The sequence below is a fragment of the Zootoca vivipara genome, chromosome 4 (genome assembly GCF_963506605.1).
Source record: "Zootoca vivipara chromosome 4, rZooViv1.1, whole genome shotgun sequence".
NCBI classification, from domain to species: domain Eukaryota; kingdom Metazoa; phylum Chordata; class Lepidosauria; order Squamata; family Lacertidae; genus Zootoca; species Zootoca vivipara.
The window spans coordinates 28,399,328-28,420,889 of NC_083279.1; the positions used below are offsets into that span (position 1 = coordinate 28,399,328).

Consider the following 21,562-nt stretch of genomic DNA (forward strand, 5'->3'; position numbering starts at 1 on the left):
ATGGAAAGACTAGGCCTCCACCTGCTGGCAGTGGAACTTCAGGGTGCAAAGCTGCCACATGGTCGAAAATGCTAAAAGGAGCCACTAGGAGTGACCATTCTGAGATCTGGAGCGAACTATTAGAAATCTATGAACAGCAGGCAACTTCGTTTCATTGTAACATCTAAGTCAGGAGGACAGACTCTGAATGTCCTGAGCTGCACTGGTGCTTAGTGACCAGTACTAGCTGCCTATTTGCTACTGAGCTTTCTGACTGACATTTGTAAACAACTAGGTACCAGCACAACTAACAGACCATCTCTCCATCTCACCCTTTACAATCATGAAAGGAGACTATAATTTGCAAACCTATTGTGGGAAAAGCCCTTTCTGGGTATAGCACCTGCTCTCTGGAATGCTCCCCAAAGAGATATATGGGAAGCTCCATGTGCTTCAAATGTCTCCCAAACCTCAGATGTTTCCCTAGGCTTATTTGGATGCTATTCTGTTCAGTTGCTGGCTTGATGGTTTAAAGTTATTTACCGAAATTGATTTTTTAATGGTATTTTGACTTTATAGTATTGGTTAAATTTCCATCAAAAGAAGAAATACTTTGGTTGTCCTTCCTCTCCACTTGCAGGAACTTGTAGCCAACACAGGCGTCCAGCAGTCTCTCCATCCCAAAGGGACTGGTACCCAGACGTTCGGCAATAGTCACTGAAGTCAATGGTTCCTTGGATTCCATCAGCAGATCAAATACACCAAGATCAGAGGCAGTGAACATAATCTGGATGCAAAAAGGGTGATGGAGTACAAAAGGAAAGAGTTCAAAATGGTCCATAGTTATTGACTTTTCAAAAAGGAACAAGATTCTTTTGAAACACAAAAAGATTATAATGCAGTTCAAGTCCATTTGAAGTGCAGAACTAAAAGTAGGACATAGGAGTTTTAAGCAAGTTAATTTCAAATTAATGCTGTATCCCACTTGTGCTATGGGTCTCATGCACAGACTCACAGTTCCTCTCATTTTCGTATCAAAACATTCAAGTGACAACACTAGAAGTTTCTGCCTTTGTTTGTGCTGGGTTGACCTCTATAACCCTAATATTTGCCTTGCCATTTAAAGGCATTTCTGATTCTACACAACCATTTACAAGCTGAAAGTTTCAATCTCCTTGCAAGTATTAAATTTTGCAGACAATACTTTTACCTTTGGAATTAGAAATGCATGCTGATTCAGAAATAACATTTTCAGAGCTTCAGCTTCTTCTGTCGCACTCATTGTTCTTTACTGTGTCTGTCAGAGACCTCACAGTCTTCCTCTAATGAGCAAGTTGTTTTTGGAAGAAAGAGCACTCTGCTTGTGGTACTTTTATTCAGAATTCACTGAAACTGAATTGAAAATAAATAAGTCTAGATAAATGACAATGAACTTTGCAAATGACTGAGGCCAGAGATGTTTGTGGGAAAGGCATAAGTGGAAACGCATTTCTTTCTCACAAGTGCAAGAGGAAGGAAGTACCTGGAAATTATTGACTTTGTCTATGTGAGGGAAAAGTGCTATAAAAACATGACAAGTGAGGTAAAGTCAATTGGTGTCTGGAAATGCACAATTAACAAGTTATTGGAGACAATTAATCAGAAGAGAGAGCTGGTGGTTTAGGGAAAAATCTCTTGCTGAAATGAGGCCATTTGGAAATTCTTAAAATACAGAAACACATGAACAAAGAAGCGTCGCATGCAAGTCACATTGTAGGAGCCATTTTTGTGAATTTTTAGAGAAATTCAGGGAAATATGCAAGTAGTAATGCTGAACGAGGATAGGTAGAGCCTGAAGAAGAAAAGTTAAGGAGCACGAGAAAGGAATCAAGGGGAATCCAAGAGAAAGAAAATGAGGAATGAGGAGCTTCCCACAGAAGGGAAATGGAATCACAGAGTAACTAAGAATCAGAGAATCCAGAAACAGAAAGTTTGAGGGAGGGGTGAAGGGCAAGGGACCACATACCTGTGGAGACACAGCAAAAACAGAACAGCAGGATTGTTCTGCATGAAGCTCACCTTGAGCCATTCACCAACTCTCATCCAAACCTACCTCATTGTGAGAATGACCTTATTGTGAGAATAAAGTCGAAGTAGGGAGAACTAGGGATGTCACCTTGAACTCCTTGAAGGAAAGGTGGTGGGATCTAAATGTAGCAGGAGGCTGCAGCGTCCTTGACCAAGCTAGAGTAGCAGCAGAAAGACTAACCTTTATGTGCCTTGCTCCCAGGTAGCAGCTGTAATCGAATGAGGCACACTTCCCAAGTTGACAATGTTGTGATCTGCAGTCCTATGGCTGCTCAGAAAACAGTTGCATTGGATTAAATAGCATGTAGCCATCCCCACCCACCAAGTTACTTAATTGGGTTTAGTATTGCAGCCTTTATCAGGAGCTAATATTGGCTTTGCTGAATCAGTTGCTCAGAGGAGAAAGAAGAACAAAAAAACCAAGAGAGTCCGGCGGAGGCACTTCAAAGGACCAAACATTTGTTATTCTGGCACAAGACGAGCTGAAATAGAGTGTATTTTATCACATACATGGTGTGATTCTCAATTACAGGGGCGTGGGGAGGTGTGGACAAGCTGAACTAGAGTCTATTTCTTCATATACATGGTGTGATTCTCAATTACAGGGGCGTGGAGAGGGCAATGGAAGGGGAGTTGGATGCAGTGGGTCAGAAGGAAATGAAATGCCAGAAACGCAGATAGGAACTGCTTACATTCGAGCTACATTGAAGGCAGGATAACCCTTTAGGATAGCAATGATAGGCTTGGTAGTGCTGAGTGAATTTACATCTGCAAACCATTGTCTTTATTCAGACCCAAATAAATTGAAGCGACTGTCTTCAATACTCTGCGCCAAATGCTCATTTTCCACCTCAATGTCTGGCCTTAATTTAGCTTGGCTGGGAAGGATAAACAGCCAATGCCTGAGCCAAGGTCCCCCTACATCTCAAACTTAATAAAGTTGTGGCCAATTTTAATCCCATAGCACGTTGTCTTGAGTCATTATTCCGCTCGGGAGTCACTGTGGTTTGGGGGGGCTCCACCTGTCCACTCAAATTTTACCTCATTCTACCATAGTTTACCCCATTCTGTCATTTGAATATTGTGTCCCACATCTTGTGCCCATTTAATGATAACTGATTTAACATCTTCATCTTTCGTTTCCCATTCCAGCAGCAGATCATACCTTTTTTATATTAACTTAGTAACATTTTCTATTATTTCTCTCTGAAAAGTTGAAATGTCATATGGAATATGTCATTTAATTGAAAATATTGTAACCAACCTGTTACATTCCCTCTAACTTTGTTAAATTCTTTCAATTTTAATTGGCTTTCTGATTCAATTAAGAACTGTCTATATGTAGCCCATTTAGTGTCCATATTTAATTTCCCCCCTGATATTGCCTCTAATAGAGAAAGCCACCATGGTGGTTTTTGTTCTAATAATCCTTTATACTTTTCCCAAACTTTAAAAATCGCTTTCCTTATAATATGATTTCAAAAGCTTTGAGGTACTCTTGCCTTTTCATACCATAAGTACACATGCCAGCCAAATCTATTGTCAGGGCCTTCCAAATCTAATAAAATTTTAAAATTTTAAAATTTTATCCATTCCTGGATCCAGCAAAAACAGGAGGCTACGTAATATAATTTCAGATCTGGCAGGGAGAAACCTCCTCTATCTTTAATATCTGTTACTAATGAATACTTTATTCATGGCTTCTGCCCTGTCATACAAATTTTGAAATATCCTCATCTTTGAAGCATCCCATATTGCTTGTTACCAGGATTGCTTGGAATAAAAATGTTTTTACAGTACATTCATCTTAATAACTGATATTCATCCTAACAAAGACAAGTACATTTTATTCCAAATTTCCAAAAAGATTTTCTCAGTTCTGACAGCTCCCATGGAAATCTGCAGCTAACTGAGAAGGGAGGCCAGCTTGGCACTGTTACCGGGAGGGAGCTTGGGGTGTAAGAAGGGTGACCATGCTTAACTGAAAGGGCTAAATCGGGCCCAGCTTGGGTGTGCCAAGCCCAGCATGCATTACATAACAGAGGGATCTTAACATCAAGGAGGCCAAGGGGCTTTTCAGAGCAACAGGAGCAGGTGTGACCCAGAGTGACCCTTGGATGTGGAAAGAGGTGCTGGGTGGGCATTGGAAGGGGAATTGTATACAGTGGGGTCAGAGGGTCATGGAATGCTAAAAACACAGATAGGAACCATTCAGATTCGTGCTACACTGTAGTCCGGATAAGGACAGGGACCTATTTTGGATAGATTTGATAGGCCATGAAAGAAACCGACTTGGTAGTGCTGAGTGAATTTACACCTGCAAATCAATGTCTTTATTTTGACTCAAATGAATTGGAGTGAATGTCTTCAGTACTTGTGGATGTAGCAGTTTCACTCCGGGAGAGGCATAGCGTGGGCAGACTGAGGGGGGCCATTGCCTCAGACAGTTTTTCCAAGAGAGCACTTTGCTCCTCACTTGGTCCCTATCAGCCCCTCGTTGTTGTTGTTTAGTCGTTTAGTCGTGTCCGACTCTTCGTGACCAAATGGACCATAGCACGCCAGGCACTTCTGTCTTGCACTGCCTCCCGCAGTTTGGTCAAACTCATGTTCGTAGCTTCAAGAACACTGCCCAACCATCTCATCCTCTGTCGTCCCCTTCTCCTAGTGCCCTCAATCTTTCCCAACATCAGGGTCTTTTCCAAGGATTCTTCTCTTCTCATGAGGTGGCCAAAGTATTGGAGCCTCAGCTTCACGATCTGTCCTTCCAGTGAGCACTCAGGGCTGATTTCCTTAAGAATGGATAGGTTTGATCTTCTTGCAGTCCATGGGACTCTCAAGAGTCTCCTCCAGCACCACAATTCAAAAGCATCAATTCTTTGGCGATCAGCCTTCTTTATGGTCCAGCTCTCACTTCCATACATCACTACTGGGAAAACCATAGCTTTAACTATACGGACCTTTGTAGGCAAGGTGATGTCTCTTCTTTTCAATATGCTGTCTAGGTTTGTCATTGCTTTTCTCCCAAGAAGCAGGCGTTTTTTAATTTCATGACTGCTGTCACCATCTGCAGTGATCAAGGAGCCCAAGAAAGTAAAATCTCTCACTGCCTCCATTTCTTCCCCTTCTATTTGCCAGGAGGTGATGGGACCAGTGGCCATGATCTTGGTTTTTTTGATGTTGAGCTTCAGACCATATTTTGCGCTCTCCTCTTTCACCCTCATTAAAAGGTTCTTTAAATCCTCCTCACTTTCTGCCATCAAGGTTGTGTCATCTGCATATCTGAGGTTGTTGATATTTCTTCCAGCAATCTTAATTCCGGCTAGGGATTCATCTAGTCCAGCCTTTCGCATGATGAATTCTGCATATAAGTTAAATAAGCAGGGAGACAATATACAACCTTGTCGTACTCCTTTCCCAATTTCGAACCAATCAGTTGTTCCATATCCAGTTCCAACCGTAGCTTCTTGTCCCACATAGAGATTTCTCAGGAGACAGATGAGGTGATCAGGCACTCCCATTTCTTTAAGAACTTGCCATAGTTTGCTGTGGTCTACACAGTCAAAGGCTTTTGCATAGTCAATGAAGCAGAAGTAGATGTTTTTCTGGAACTCTCTAGCTTTCTCCATAATCCAGCGCATGTTTGCTATTTGGTCTCTGGTTCCTCTGCCCCTTCGAAATCCAGCTTGCACTTCTGGGAGTTCTCGGTCCACATACTGCCTAAGCCCATAGCTGCCAAGTTATCCCTTTTTTTAAGGGAAATTCCCTTATGCTGATTAGGCTTCCTCATGAGAAAAGGGAAAACTTGGCAGCTATGCCTAAGCCTGCCTTGTAGAATTTTAAGCATAACCTTGCTAGCGTGTGAAATGAGGGCAATTGTGCTGTAGTTGGAGCATTCTTTGGCACTGCCCTTCTTTGGGATTGGGCTGTAGACTGATCTCCAATCCTCTGGCCATTGCTGAGTTTTCCAAACTTGCTGGCATATTGGGTGTAGCATCTTAACAGCATCATCTTTTAAAATTTTAAATAGTTCAGCTGGAATATCATCACTTCCACTGGCCTTGTTATTAGCAGTGTTTTCTAAGTCCCATTTGACTTCACTCTCCAAGATGTCTGGCTCAAGGTCAGCAACCACACTACCTGGGGTGTACGAGACCCTTCATGGATCAATGCCTTGTCGTGGCGAAGGGGCTTGAATAACTCAGAGAAGCTATGAGCTATGCCATGCAGGGCCACCCAAGATGGACAGGTCATAGTGGAGAGTTTTGACTAAACGTGATCCACCTGGAGAAAGAACTGGAAAGCCACTCCAGTATCCCTGCCAAGAAAACTCCATGGACAAAGACAACAGGCATATAAAAGTTATGACGCTGGAAGATGAGCCCCTCAGGTCGGAAGGCGTCCAACATGCTACTGAGGAAGAGCGGAGGACAAGTACAAGTAGATTCAGAGCTGATGAAGCGGCTGGGCCAAAGCCGAAAGGTTGCTCAGTTGCGGATATGCCTGGAAGCAAAAGGAATGTCCGATGCTGTAAAGAAAAATATTGCATAGGAACCTGGAATGTAAGAACCATGGATAATGGTAAGCTGGATGTGGTCAAAAATGAGATGGCAAGAATAAATATTGACATCCTGGGCATCAGTGAACTAAAATGGAAGGGAATGGGCGAATTCAGTTCGGATGACTATCATATCTACTACTGTGGGCAAGAATCCCGTAGAAGAAATGGAGTGGCCCTCATAGTCAACAAAAGAGTGGCAAAAGCTGTAATGGGATGCAATCTCAAAAATGACAGAATGATCTCGATACGAATCCAAGGCAGACCTTTTAACATCACAGTAATCCAAGTTTATGCACCAACTACTGGTGCTGAAGAAAGTGAAATTGACCAATTCTATGAAGACTTACAACACCTTCTAGAAATGACACCAAAGAAGGATGTTCTTCTCATTACAGGGGATTGGAATGCTAAAGTAGGGAATCAAGAGATAAAAGGAACAACTGGCAAGTTTGGCCTTGGAGTTCAAAATGAAGCAGGGCAAAGGCTAATAGAGTTCTGTCAAGAGAACAAGCTGCTCATCACACTCTTTTCCAACAACACAAGAGACGACTCTACACATGGATATCACCAAATGGACAGCATCGAAATCAGATTGATTATATCAGCCCCTACATACATACATACATACATACATACATACATACATACATAACCTGAGGCAATATGGGATACAACCTCTTTCTTTTTCCTGGATTGGCTCATGTGCTCCTGGGGGGGGGGGGGAAGCAAGCAGGGGAATGAAGGTAATAACTACTTACAATGGTGGTTAACATGTAACAATTTTTATTACTATTCTAGCTTCACTTAGTGTTCAACCATAATGATAAGCAAGGGGGTGGAGGAGATATTTCCACATGGTGAGGATTTGCAACAACAATAAAAGTAAAGCGATTAAGTATATTCAGTTATGGCTACAAAGAATCAGGCAGAAATATATCCATTCAGACACAACGTTCACAGAATGTTCTTGGTCAATGTTATTTTCTTCCTAAAATGGCGTCAAAGAGGCCTGTTTTCTTTTGCTGAATCTCCTTAAAGCCAGCGGCACTGAGGAGCACATTGTACTCTGACGGGGTCCGTTCTTTTCCTTGAGTAGCAAGCAGCATAACCAAACCATATATATGAGCTTCCAATGGCCCCGTTCTGTCTTCGTTGAGAACTATTTCCACTACTAGAACTCCACCACCTGTTTCAGAAAAGGACATGGAAGGGGTATCATTACATATTAAAAAGCAGTACGTATGTTACTTTTCCCAAGTATCCTGGGATCAGAAGCTCAAGAAATAAAGGAACGCAGCTGCGCCTGAGTGGCACACAGACATAAGGGGAAGGGGCCATGGGGAAATCCAAGCGCCTTGGAATGAGAATCAGTTCCCACAGGAAACACCTTGGACACCATGCACCTACCAGGCTTGCAGGCTTTGTGCAGTCTAGTTAGCAGTTGCACACACTTCTCATCTGTAAAGCAGTGCAGGGTCCTAGACAAAATATACAGGTCAGCTTCTGGAATGGGGTCTTTAAAAAAATCACCTGAAATAAAATGAGTAGAGTTATAATTTTGTATTTCTTAGGGTAGAAAGTATTGATCTGATGTGCAGAGATCTTTCCTATTCTAATTAATTCAGGAGGGTTCTGGAAGCTTCTCTGTGTGAACGAAAAAGTCAGAAGGTTCATGGTGTTTGGGTTATTCCTTCAGAGAAGATGAGTACAGCTGGTTTAAACTGGCTCTCTTATCTTTTTCTGTCAATGTCATGGTGACTATAAAAGTATGGTCAGAAGGAGCCTGAGTTTCACTTTTACTTTCTATCTCTTTTCCTTCTGGTGTGGTGTTCTGTATATAGTATAATATAATGTTAAGGTTATACTTATTATAAGTTATTGTAAATTTAAGTTAAGTCTGCTGCAACTGGATTTCTTATGGACAGTGCCAATGCTAAATGTATTGGATTTGTGATCATTTTGCTCATTTGCCTTCAGTAGCAGTAAAGCTCTGCTGGATTAAATACAATTGCCTCTGGTCTGTTTTTTTGGAAATCCTGCAACGTGTTAAATTTTTTAATCTGAGGACTATATACTGGAATCTGCTCTGGATCAATATTGAGTAGAATTCAATGGTGAAATAATTATTATTCTTACAGAGACTGGAGGCAGAGTATAACCATCACGGCTAGTAGCCACTGATAGATTTATCTCCAGGAATTTGCCTAATTCCCTTTAGAAACCATCCAAATTGGTGGCCTTCACTGCCTCCTGTGGGAGTGAGTTCTATAGTTCAACAATGTATGTGCTCCCACCAGCCCCAGTCAGCATGGTCAAGGATGATGGGAGTTGTAGTCCAACCATAACTAAAGGGTCACTGATTCTCAATTCCTGCTTAGTGCAAGGCTGTCTTCTATTCTATTGTTAGCGGGAAAATGATGGAACGTTTGTAGGATAAAAGAAAATTTTACCTCCATGAAAAGTAATCCGGTGTTCCTCTGAGGAGACAAAATGCTTCTTTCCTGTTTCCACTACTTCAGGTAGGTCGAAAATGGTCACAGTAGAATTTGGATATAATGAAATATATTCATTTGCTAGGGCACCAGTACATCCTTAAGGGGAGAACCAAAGGGGGGAAATTAACATGTTGCGCATATCAAAGCTTTCCCAAAAATTCCTGCGCACATCTCTAAGATAGCACACCAGGTAGGTGGCGGTCCAGTCACTTCATTCAGTGGTAAGTATTTTCCACTTTTGCAGTCCTGAGGATGGGATAGTTCAGAGTTTGGGTCATGGGTTATTAGGGAATAAGAGGACAATATTGTACTTGCACAACACAAAGCAAAACCTTGTGCTGCAATTCTATCCTGTTTAGCAGGAGCAATGAAAATACAGTCCAGAGAAATATGAGAGTTTGCCAGGCAGGCGTGGCCAACACTCTTCTTTTCAGTGGGCCTAATTGAGACTTTTGTCATTAGAACGGAAGTCATCTATTCCCCTTCTCCCCACCTACCCCACTGACTCCTCCGATGACTTCCTGCCTCTTTCCATCTGGCCCAGGGTGGGGCCTGATAGTCCTCCTAAGGACTGCTGCTGCGGCTGCTGCTAAGCAATCCCTGGGGCATTTGGGGGAAAAGTTTAGTTAGGAGTTTTTGCTGTTGTTACAGATATTAAAACCATCCCAAGGAAAAGGAAATGCAAGAAAGCAAAATGGCTGTCCAACGAGGCCTTACAAATAGCGGAGGAGAGGAGGCAAGCAAAATGCAAGGGAGATAGGGAAAGATACAGGAAACTGAATGCAGATTTCCAAAAAAACAGCAAGGAGAGACAAGAGGGTCTTCTTAAATGAGCAATGCAAAGAAATAGAGGAAAACAATAGAATGGGGAAAACCAGAGATCTGTTCAAGAAAATTGGAGACATGAAAGGAACATTTCGTACAAAGATTACCATAATCAAGGACAAAAGTGGTAAGGACCTAACAGAAGCAGAAGACATCAAGAAGAGGTGGCAAGAATACACAGAGGAATTATACCAGAAAGATATGGAGGTCTCGTACACCCCAAAATAAAAAAATTCCTTCAGTAGCACCTTAAAGACCAACTGAGTTTATATTTTGGTATGAGCTTTCGTGTGCATGCACACTTCTTCAGATATCTGAAGAAGAAGTATCTGAAGAAGTGTGCATGCACACGAAAGCTCATACCAAAATATAAACTCAGTTGGTCTTTAAGGTGCTACTGAAGGAATTTTTTTATTTTGCTTCGACTCAGACCAACACGGCTACCTACCTGTAACTCGTACACCCCAGATAGTGTGGTTGCTGACCTTGAGCCAGACATCTTGGAGAGTGAAGTCAAATGGGCCTTAGAAAGCACTGCTAATAACAAGGCCAGTGGAAGTGATGATATTCCAGCTGAACTATTTAAAATTTTAAAAGATGATGCTGTTAAGGTGCTACACCCAATATGCCAGCAAGTCTGGAAAACTCAGCAATGGCCAGAGGATTGGAGAAGATCAGTCTACATCCCAATTCCAAAGAAGGGCAGTGCCAAAGAATGCTCCAACTACCGCACAATTGCGCTCATTTCACACGCTAGCAAGGTTATGCTTAAAATTCTACAAGGCAGGCTTAAGCAGTATGTGGACCGAGAACTCCCAGAAGTGCAAGCTGGATTTCGAAAGGGCAGAGGAACCAGAGACCAAATAGCAAACATGCGCTGGATTATGGAGAAAGCTAGAGAGTTCCAGAAAAACGTCTACTTCTGCTTCATTGACTATGCAAAAGCCTTTGACTGTGTCGACCACAGCAAACTATGGCAAGTTCTTAAAGAAATGGGAGTGCCTGATCACCTCATCTGTCTCCTGAGAAATCTCTATGTGGGACAAGAAGCTACAGTCAGAACTGGATATGGAGCAACTGAGTGGTTCAAAATTGGGAAAGGAGTACGACAAGGTTGTATATTGTCTCCCTGCTTATTTAACTTATATGCAGAATTCATCATGCGGAAGGCTGGACTAGATGAATCCCAAGCCGGAATTAAGATTGCTGGAAGAAATATCAACAACCTCAGATATGCAGATGACACAACCTTGATGGCAGAAAGCGAGGAGGAATTAAAGAACCTTTTAATGAGGGTGAAAGAGGAGAGCGCAAAATATGGTCTGAAGCTCAACATCAAAAAAACCAAGATCATGGCCACTGGTCCCATCACCTCCTGGCAAATAGAAGGGGAAGAAATGGAGGCAGTGAGAGATTTCACCTTCTTGGGCTCCTTGATCACTGCAGATGGTGACAGCAGTCACGAAATTAAAAGACGCCTGCTTCTTGGGAGAAAAGCAATGACAAACCTAGACAGCATCTTAAAAAGCAGAGACATCACCTTGCCTACAAAGGTCCGTATAGTTAAAGCTATGGTTTTCCCAGTAGTGATGTATGGAAGTGAGAGCTGGACCATAAAGAAGGCTGATCGCCGAAGAATTGATGCTTTTGAATTATGGTGCTGGAGGAGACTCTTGAGAGTCCCGTGGACTGCAAGAAGATCAAACCTATCCATTCTTAAGGAAATCAGCCCTGAGTGCTCCCTGGAAGGACAGATCGTGAAGCTGAGGCTCCAATACTTTGGCCACCTCATGAGAAGAGAAGAATCCTTGGAAAAGACCCTGATGTTGGGAAAGATTGAGGGCACTAGGAGAAGGGGACGACAGAGGACGAGATGGTTGGAAAGTGTTCTCGAAGCTACGAACATGAATTTGACCAAACTGCGGGAGGCAGTGCAAGACAGGAGTGCCTGGCGTGCTATGGTCCATGGGGTCACGAAGAGTCGGACACGACTAAACGACTAAACAACAACAACAGATATTAACTGATAGTAACTTTTTGTATCTTTATTTTTATGTGGAAATAGATCAGTTTCGTTATGTAATGTGTTTTATTTATTTAAATGACTACTTTGCCATATTTATAATTTTGTGAATCTTTTCATATTGTAAGCCACCTTGAGCATTGTTTTAACTGTGGAAAGGTGGCATACAGATCAAATGATGATGATGATGATGATGACAGTGCTTACAGCTCAGGGGCAAATGGGATGGAGAGATGTTTACTGTGCTACAGCAGCAGCCTTATGATTTTGGAGTGCCAGCATGGGAAGACATGTGATAATTTATAGTACTTACCTCCCACATCACAAACGAGTGGGAAATGAGAGAGGTCAAATGCATTCAACACATCTCGACCACACAGACTCCAAATCTCATGCATAAATTCCATGAATTCTCGCAAGCCTCTTTCTGTTCTAGTAATTCAAAATTGCATTGGCAGTTAACTGAAGGGATCTTTGAACAGAGGATGGTTCTAAACAGGAGCCATATTCCACATAATGCTGTTGTTGTTTTTAGTTCTGTGTGGATTTCCTTTCCTTTCTTTGGCCTCATCCTTCTTTTTCCCATTGATACCAGTGGACAAATCATGGTGGGATGTATCCATAATCCATACACAAATTTAAATAATAATAATAATAATACATCATTTACTGTAGCTGTGCATCTCACCAGTATTTCAAAACCTCACGGGTTTTTTTTTATTACCTTTGACAAAATTCATTTCCCTTGTGATCATATCTGTGCCAGTGAATTGGACAAATAAGGCTTCCTCTAACTTTGCTGTGTGAGGCATGACATTGTTAAGAACTCAGCTAAGGACTGTTTAGTATGCCCAAACTCTTCCATCTGAATTCCATCTGGATAAACAATGCATATCTATTTACAGGTAGGTAGCTGTGTTGGTCTAACACAGTCAAAAAAAAATAAAAAAAATCCTTCCAGTAGCACCTTAGAGACCAACTCAGTTGGTCATAGGTATGAGCTTTCGTGTGCATGCACAAAGTATTTGAAGAAGTGTGCATGCACACGAAAGCTCATACCTATGACAAACTTAGTTGGTCTCTAAGGTGCTACTGGAAGGATTTTTTAATTTTGTTTTGATTGCATATCTATGTTTCCATCGGTGGCCGAATGTGTTATTAAAAATGTAACAATTCTACAGGCTGTGGTTTCTAATATATGACCATTTAGAGGGGGGGAGGAGAAAGCACCCCTCTTCAAACCCGCTCCTCTGCATGTCAGTGGAGGCACTGATTTTTATAATGCTACACATGGAGGGGTCTTGGTGTATTAATTGATGGGCAGAAGCCTATATCACTAGTCATCCTGAGGAATAATTAAGCATTGATTCAGGAGCCCATACAAAAGGAAGGGTTGAAGTGGACTGACTTCTCATTTTTCAAGTATTATTATATTATATTATATTATATTATATTATATTATATTATTATATTATATTATGAGGGACAGAAGCTATAGACAGCCCCCTCCCATCTTAAACACTAGCTCTTCGCCCAGCGCAAGTGGGAGCGGGGAGGGGGATGTTTCAAGTGGGGAATCAGGAAGTAGGAGCCAGGGCTCGGGCAAGGTAGCCGAGCCAAGCCGCCGCTTGGGAAAGGAAGGGGGAAGCAGGGAAACTGCGGGAAGAAGACCGATCCCAACGACCCCGGAATTGCGCAGGAAGTGACGTGGGCGGAGATTTAGTATCCCCAGGCTACTTTGCTGGAGGAAAACGCGGGAATCTCCATTCGGAGGTTCTGCACCCGACTGACAACATGTACATAGCACTGTTTCAGCACTGTAAATAGACTGCACTAAATAAAAGGATAAAAATGCAGAGCTGTGAGGAGTCATTACTCTAGAGTAGCCACCAGCGCCACTGTGACATATATTATATTATTAGCTGGCCCGGTCATGCATTGCTGTGGCTCTTCCCTGTGATTCCCCCCCCCACCCTGTCCCAATCCATGACATATCCCATCCCATCCCCCCCCCCCGGTCATCCCTGTGAGCGGCCCCACCAGGTCCCGACCCATAAACTATCCCGTCCCCTTCTCCCCCCACCCCCAGTCATCCCTGTGATTCCCCCCACCCTGTCCTGATCCATGATGTTTCCCAACCCCTCCTCCCCCAACCCTCACCCAGCCGAGTCCCCACTTCCATTTGGTATAGTCTGTAAAGGCGACCTGAGGTGCTGTGGAGAGGGAAGGTTTTCTAGCTGCAATACCAGTGTATCCGCCGCTAGAGGGCGACGCTTTGTAACCTGGTTCTTATCCCAGCATATTCGACAGGGTCTCCTGGGTGACTTCTTAGGTCCTTAAAACAGGGCTTTACCTTGCACAGGTGTGACATTTGTATACCCCATGTAGCTAGGAACAATCGCATAGTGGCATGTGACGTTGTGTCCAAATTTCATCGCTATCGATCAAGAGGTTTTGAAGAAAGGTGGAAACCAAACGACATTGCTAGTTTACATTTTTATATGTATAAATATTATTATAATCATTTTATTTTATTATGCTATGCTATATTACATTATATTATATTATATTAATTATATATCAATCTCATATTGCACTACTATTTATAATATGTTTTCAATTGCAATAAATAATTTTGAATTCTCTTTACACGTTTGTCCTCAACTCCATTTTTTTTAGTGACCGGTTTTTGCCCAAGGATAAATTTGGCCATGGCAAAAGCTGCCTATTGGCAGCTGAATTTCACCAGTAGCCCCTGTCCACATGTTTCAAACCTTCTTTCTCAACTATATCACAATATTCCAACTCCAGGAACTGTTAAAAAGGGCAGGGCCTCTAATGCCTGTACAGGATTCCCCCATAGTGAGCAAGTGGTGATGTCTGTTGACATGTCTGAGCACACATTGGCCTCTGGATTGTGGGAAACTGCACTGCACTGAAGCAGTGAAAAGACTCAGAAATGGCTATTTGCTATGACTGGAAGCAGTTCTGCTTCAACATCGGAAAATACTGGAGGCAAACAAGGCAGCGTCTTCACGAGTCTGTTAGGGTGCCAACTTGATTAAAATATAGTGCGATCGCATGATAACTAATCACACGATGCTGTTCATACACATCATTTGAATGGGACTTCAAAAACATCAACTTTGGGGGGGGCTGCCCCCTCAAGTATTTTATTGTGGGGGCTGAAGCTCCCACAGCCCCCAGGAGTTGCCTCCTATGTACTTTGTGTAATGCAAGACCTCATAGCAAGGAATCTAATTTTAGACATCATGCTTAAATTGGGGGGGGGGGGACCAGGATTCCAAGTCTGGCATGCAGTAAGTGAGCTCCCAATATCATTAAAGATAACTATCAGAGAGGGGAGAAAGCAACACTGGGTAGAAAAGTTAGCAATAGGTTTCACACAGATTGCAAAGGGAAAGCTTTGCCCATTCTTTAAAAAGAAACAATATCTAGAACAATACAATTTTTCTGTACCTGTAAAAAGCCTCAAAGAAAATTTTTGTAGAACTGTCACTTAATCTATACGTCCGACCCTCTCCTTCCCTGAAATAGAATATTTGTTTTAGTTTAAGAAAAAATGAGCATCATAACTACAGAATTAAATTTCAGTCTCTTCAACAAAACAATTAAAGAAAGTTTACTACACACACAATTACATTTGTTGTCAAAGCTGTGCCCACCAATCACAGGTTTGTTTATTTGTAACGTCTGTGAGTTTTACCATTTTATTACCCTTTTTATCAATCTCCTCACCTCACAGCATCAGTCAGGTGTTGTGCTCTCGTATAGTTAAATTCAGCATGGTTCTTCAAGGAATAATACTGAGTCTTTGGGCTTCTTTTGCCAAGGTAGAGATTGGCAAGGTTGGTATTTCCATAAAGCGCTTAAAATGAAGGGGAGGAAAGATTAACTTTTTCACACCTCTGTGCAAAACCCCTTTCCCTCCCCAGTTCTGCAGGGACAAAATGCAGGGCAAAAGTCACATTTCTAGGATTCCACGTCATGCTGCCCTCATTGTAAAAAAGTGCAACACCGAGACTGCAACTCTCCAGCTTCCTTCCAGAGAAAAGTATGGAAAGACTAGGCCTCCACCTGCTGGCAGTGGAACATTCTGAGATCTGGAGCGAACTATTAGAAATCTATGAACAGCAGGCAACTTCGTTTCATTGTAACATCTAAGTCAGGAGGACAGACTCTGAATGTCCTGAGCTGCACTGGTGCTTAGTGACCTGTACTAGCTGCCTATTTGCTACTGAGCTTTCTGACTGACAATTGTCCACAACTAGGTACCAGTACATCTAACAGACCATCTCTCCATCTCACCCTTTACAATCATGAAAGGAGAGTGTCATCTGCAAACTTATTGGGGAAAAAGTCCTTTCCAGTTATAGCAACTGCTCTCTGGAATGCTCCCCAAAGAGAGATATGAGAAGCTCCATGTGCTTCAAATGTCTCCTAAAACCTCAGATGTTTTCCTAGGCTTATTTGGATGCTATTCTGTTCTGTAGCTGGCTTGATGGTTTAAAGTTATTTGCTGAAATTGATTTTTAATGATATTTTGACATTAGAGTGTTGGTTAAATTTCCAAATAAAGAAGAAATACTTTGGTTGTCCTTCCTCTCCACTTGCAGGAACTTTAAGCCAACACAGGCATCCAGCAGTCTCTCCATCCCAAAGGGACTGGTACCCAGACGTTCGGCAATAGACATTGAAGTCAATGGTTCCTTGGATTCCATCAGCAGATCAAATACACCAAGATCAGAGGCAGTGAACATAATCTGGATCCAAAAAGGGGTGAGGGAGTACAAAAGGAAAGAGTTCAAAATGGTCTTTAGTTATTGACTTTTCAAAAAGGAACAAGATGCTTTTGAAACACAAAAAGATTATAATGCAGTTCAAGTCCATTTGAAGTGCAGAAATAAAAGCAGGACATAGGTATGTTAAGTAAAATAAGTTCAAATCGTTGCTGTATCCCACTTGTGCTGTGGGTCTCATGCATAGACTCATTTTCTTATTAAAGCATTCAAGTGACAACACCAGAAGTTTCTGCCTTTGTTTGTGCTGGGTTGACCCCTGTAACCCTAATATTTTCTTTGCCATTTAAAGACATTTCTGATTATTCACAACCATTTACAAGTTGAAAGTTTCAAACTCCTTGCAAGTATTAAATTTTTCAGACAATACTTTTACCTTTGGAATTAGATATGCATGTTGATACAGAAATAACATTTTCAGAGCTTCAGCTTCTTCTGTCGCATTCATGGTTCTTTACTGCGTCTGTCAGAGACCTCACAGTCTTCCTCTGATGAGCAAGTTGTTGTTGGAAGAAAGAGCACTCTGCTTGTGGTACTTTTATTCAGAATTCACTGAAACTGAATTGACAATAAGTCTAGATAAATGACAATGAACTTTGCAAATGACCGAGGCCAGAGATGTTTGTAGAAAAGACAAGTGGAAAACGATTTCTTTCTCATTCATTCTCTCTATTTCTTTCTCTCTATTCTAGAATAGAATAGAATAATTTATTGGCCACGTACCAAACATACTTGGAATTTTGCTATGACTACATTGCATTGCAATGTAAATGTACCTTATACAAACACTGTTCCACTCACAATACAATAGCAAAGCAGAGGAACCCCACCCATAACTTGCCTACCGTTCTGCTACACAACTACAAAATTTGTTGGCACAAGGGAAAAACCTGTTCCTGTGCCTAGCTGTTTTTGTAGGAGCCATTTTTGTGCCAAAGTCGATAAAAGGGAATGGCAAAAATTCCCAAGAAGCTCACTAAAGAACTCACTTCTAAAAATAACAATATAGAGAAATTCAGAAAAATATGCAAGTAGTAATGCTGAACGAGGATAGGTAGAGTCTGAAGAAGAAAAGTTAAGGAGCACGAGAACGGAATCAAGGGGAATCCAAGAGAAAGAAAATGAACAATGAGGAGCTTCCCACAGAAGGGAAATGGAATCACAGAGTTACTAAGAATCAGAGAATCCAGAAACAGAAAGCTTTGAGGCAGGGGTGAAGGCAAGGGACCACATACCTGTGGAGACGCAGCAAAAGCAGAACAGCAGGATAGTTCTGCATGAAGCTCACCTTGAGTCATTCACTAACTCTCATCCAAACCTACCTCAAAAGCTTATTGTGAGAATAAAGTCAAAATAGGGAGAACTAGGGATGTCACCTTGAACTCCTTGAAGGAAAGGTGGGGAGATCTAAATGTAGCAGGAGGCTGCAGTGTCCTTGACCAAGCCAGAGGAGCAGCAAAAAGACTAACCTTTATGTGCCTTGCTCCCAGGTAGCAGCTGTAATCGTATGAGGCACACTTCCCAAGTTGACAATGTTGTGATCTGCAGTCCTATGGCTGCTCAGAAAACAGCTGCATTAGCTTAAATAGCATGTAGCCATCCCCACCCACCAAGTTACTTAATTGGGTTTAGTATTGCAGCCTTTATCAGGAGCTAATATTGGCTTTGCTGAATCAGTTACTCAGAGGAGAAACAAGAACAAAAAAACCAAGAGAGTCCTGAGGCACCTTGAAGGACCAAATATTTGTTATTCCGGCACAAGAAGAGCTGAACTTTAGTCTATTTCATCACATAAGTGGTGTGATTCTCAATTACAGGGGCGTGGGGAGGGCAAAGGAAGGGGAGTTGGATGCAGTGGGTCAGAGGGAAATGAAATGCCAGAACCGCAGATAGGGGCTGTTTACATTTGAGCTACAATGAAGGCAGGATAACCCTTTAGGATAGCAATGATAGGCTTGGTAGTGCTGAGTGAATTTACATCTGCAAACCATTGTCTTTATTCAGACCCAAATAAATTGAAGCGAATGTCTTCAATACGCTGGGCCAAATGCTCATTTTCCACCTCAATGTCTGGCCTTGTTTTAGCTTGGCTGGGGACTGGGAAGGATAAACGGCCAATACCTGAGCCAAGGTCTCCCTACATCTGAAACTTAATAAAGTTGTGGCCAATTTTAATCCCATAGCACGTTGTCTTGAGTCATTATTCTGCTCGAGGGTCACCGGGGTTTGGGGGGACTCCCCCTGTCCACTCAAATTTTACCTCATTCTACCATAGTTTATCCCATTCCTCCATTTGAATATTGTGTCCCACATCTTGTGCCCATTTAATGATAACTGATTTAGCATCTTCATATTTTGCTTCCCATTCCAGCAGCAGATTTTACATTTTTTATATTAACTTAGTATCATTTTCTATTATTTCTCTCTGAAAAGTTGATATTTCATACGGAATATTTCATTTAATTGAAAATATTGTAACCAACCTGTTACATTCTCTCTAACTTTGTTAAATTCTTTCAGTTTTAATTGGCTTTCTGATTCAATTAACAACTGTCTATATGTAGCCCATTTAGTGTCCATATTTAATTTCCCCCCTGATATTGCCTCTAATAGAGAAAGCCACCAGGGTGTTTTTTTTTTCTAATAATCCTTTATACTTTTCCCAAACTTTAAAAATCGCTTTCCTTATAATATGATTTCAAAAGCTTTGAGGTACTCTTGCCTTGTATTTTAAAATTTTATCCATTCCTGGATCCAGCAAAAACAGGAGGCTACGTAATATAATTTCAGATCTGGCAGGGAGAAGCCTCCTCTACCTTTAATATCTGTTACTAATTTATACTTTATTCATGGCTTCTTGCCCCGTCATACAAATTTTGAAATATCCTTATCTTTGAAGCATCCCATATTGCTTGTTACCAGGATTGCTTGGAATAAAAACAACATTTTTACAGTACATTCATCTTAATAACTGATATTCATCCTAACAAAGACAAGTTCATTTTATTCCAAATTTCCAAAAAGATTTTCTCAGTTCTGACAGCTCCCATGGAAATCGGCAGCTAACTGAAAAGGGAGACCAGCTTGGCACTGTTACCAGGAGGGAACTTGGGGTGTAAGAAGGGTGACCATGCTTAACTGAAAGGACTAAATAGGGCCCAGCTTGGGTGTGCCAAGCCCAGCATACATTGCATAACAGAGGGATGTTAACATCAAGGAGTCCAAGGGGCTTTCAGAGCAACAGGAGCAGGTGTGACCCATAGTAACCCTTGGATGTGGAAAGAGGTGCTGGGTGGGCATTGGAAGGGGAATTGTATGCAGTGGGGTCAGAGAGAAATGGAATGCTAGAAACACAGATAGGAACCATTCGTGCTACACTGTAGTCCGGATAAGGACAGGGACCTATTTTGGATAGCTATGATAGGCCATGAAAGAAACCGACTTGGTAGTGCTGAGTGAATTTACACCTGCAAATCATTGTCTTTATTTAGACTCAAACAGGGGCGTAGGAAGATAGGGGGTGGGGGGTGGGCCGCCTAGAGCGGCGGGATCCAAGGGGCACCATCGCGGGTGCCAGCCCCATCCCCAAAACGTGCACTGCACCCTGCCTCGGAACACGTGTAACGCCCCTCCGGGAGACGTGCCACACCCCTGTTTCTTTTTCCTGGTTTGGCTTATGTGCTCCTAGAAAAAAAGGGAAGCAGGAAAATGAAGGTAATAACTACTTACAACGGTGGTTAACATGTAACAATTTTTATTGTTATTTTAGCTTCTCTTAGAGTTCAACCATAATGATAAGCAAGGGGGTGGAGGAGATATTTCCACATGGTGAGGATTTGCAACAATAAAAATACAGTCATACCTCGGTTTAAGTACGCTTCGGTTTGAGTAATTTCAGTTTAAGTACTCTGCGGACCCGTCTGGAACGGATTAATCCACTTTCGATTACTTTCAATAGGAAAGTTCACTTCAGGTTAAGTACGCTTCAGGTTAAGTACAGACTTCCGGAACCAATTGTGTACTTAAACCGAGGTACCACTGTAAAGGCATTAAGTATGTTCAGTTATGGCTACAAAGAATCGGGCAGAAATATATCCATTCAGTCACGACACTCACAGAATGTTCTTGGTCAATGTCTTCCTAAAATGGCATCAAAGAGGCCTGTTTTCTTTTGCTGAATCTCCTTAAAGCCAGCGGCACTGAGGAGCGCATTGTACTCTGACACGGTACGTTCTTTTCCTTGAGTAGCAAGCAGCATAACCAAACCATATATATGAGCTTCCAATGGCCCCGTTCTGTCTTCGTTGAGAACTATTTCCACTACTAGAACTCCACCACCTGTTTCAGAAAAGGACATGGAAGGGGTATCATTACATATTAAAAAGCAGTACGTATGTTACTTTTCCCAAGTATCCTGGGATCAGAAGCTCAAGAAATAAAGGAACGCAGCTGCGCCTGAGTGGCACACAGACATAAGGGGAAGGGGCCATGGGGAAATCCAAGCGCCTTGGAATGAGAATCAGTTCCCACAGGAAACACCTTGGACACCATGCACCTACCAGGCTTGCAGGCTTTGTGCAGTCTAGTTAGCAGTTGCACACACTTCTCATCTGTAAAGCAGTGCAGGATCCTAGACAAAATATACAGGTCAGCTTCTGGAATAGGGTCTTTAAAAAAATCACCTGAAATAAAACGAGTAGAGTTATAATTTTGTATTTCTTAGTGTAGAAAGTATTGATCTGATGTGTATAGATCTTTCCTATTCTAATTAATTCAAGAGGGTTCTGGAAGCACG

At 41.9% G+C, this 21,562-nt stretch overlaps 1 protein-coding gene across 1 annotated transcript; it reads right to left on the reverse strand.

Annotated features, from left to right (window-relative positions):
• Positions 1-6,688: 6,688 nt before the first annotated feature.
• Positions 6,689-21,553, reverse strand: LOC132591978 (acetylserotonin O-methyltransferase-like). Its single transcript, XM_060273424.1, has 9 exons — positions 21,327-21,553; positions 17,144-21,105; positions 16,557-16,731; positions 15,707-15,836; positions 15,428-15,496; positions 12,261-12,379; positions 9,055-9,195; positions 8,012-8,134; positions 6,689-7,790 (listed from the first exon to the last, which is right to left on the reverse strand). The coding sequence occupies exons 2-9, from the start codon at positions 17,213-17,215 to the stop codon at positions 7,582-7,584; spliced, it is 1,038 nt and encodes a 345-aa protein (XP_060129407.1). The 5' UTR covers positions 17,216-21,105; positions 21,327-21,553; the 3' UTR covers positions 6,689-7,581.
• Between the last annotated feature and the right edge of the window lie 9 nt (positions 21,554-21,562).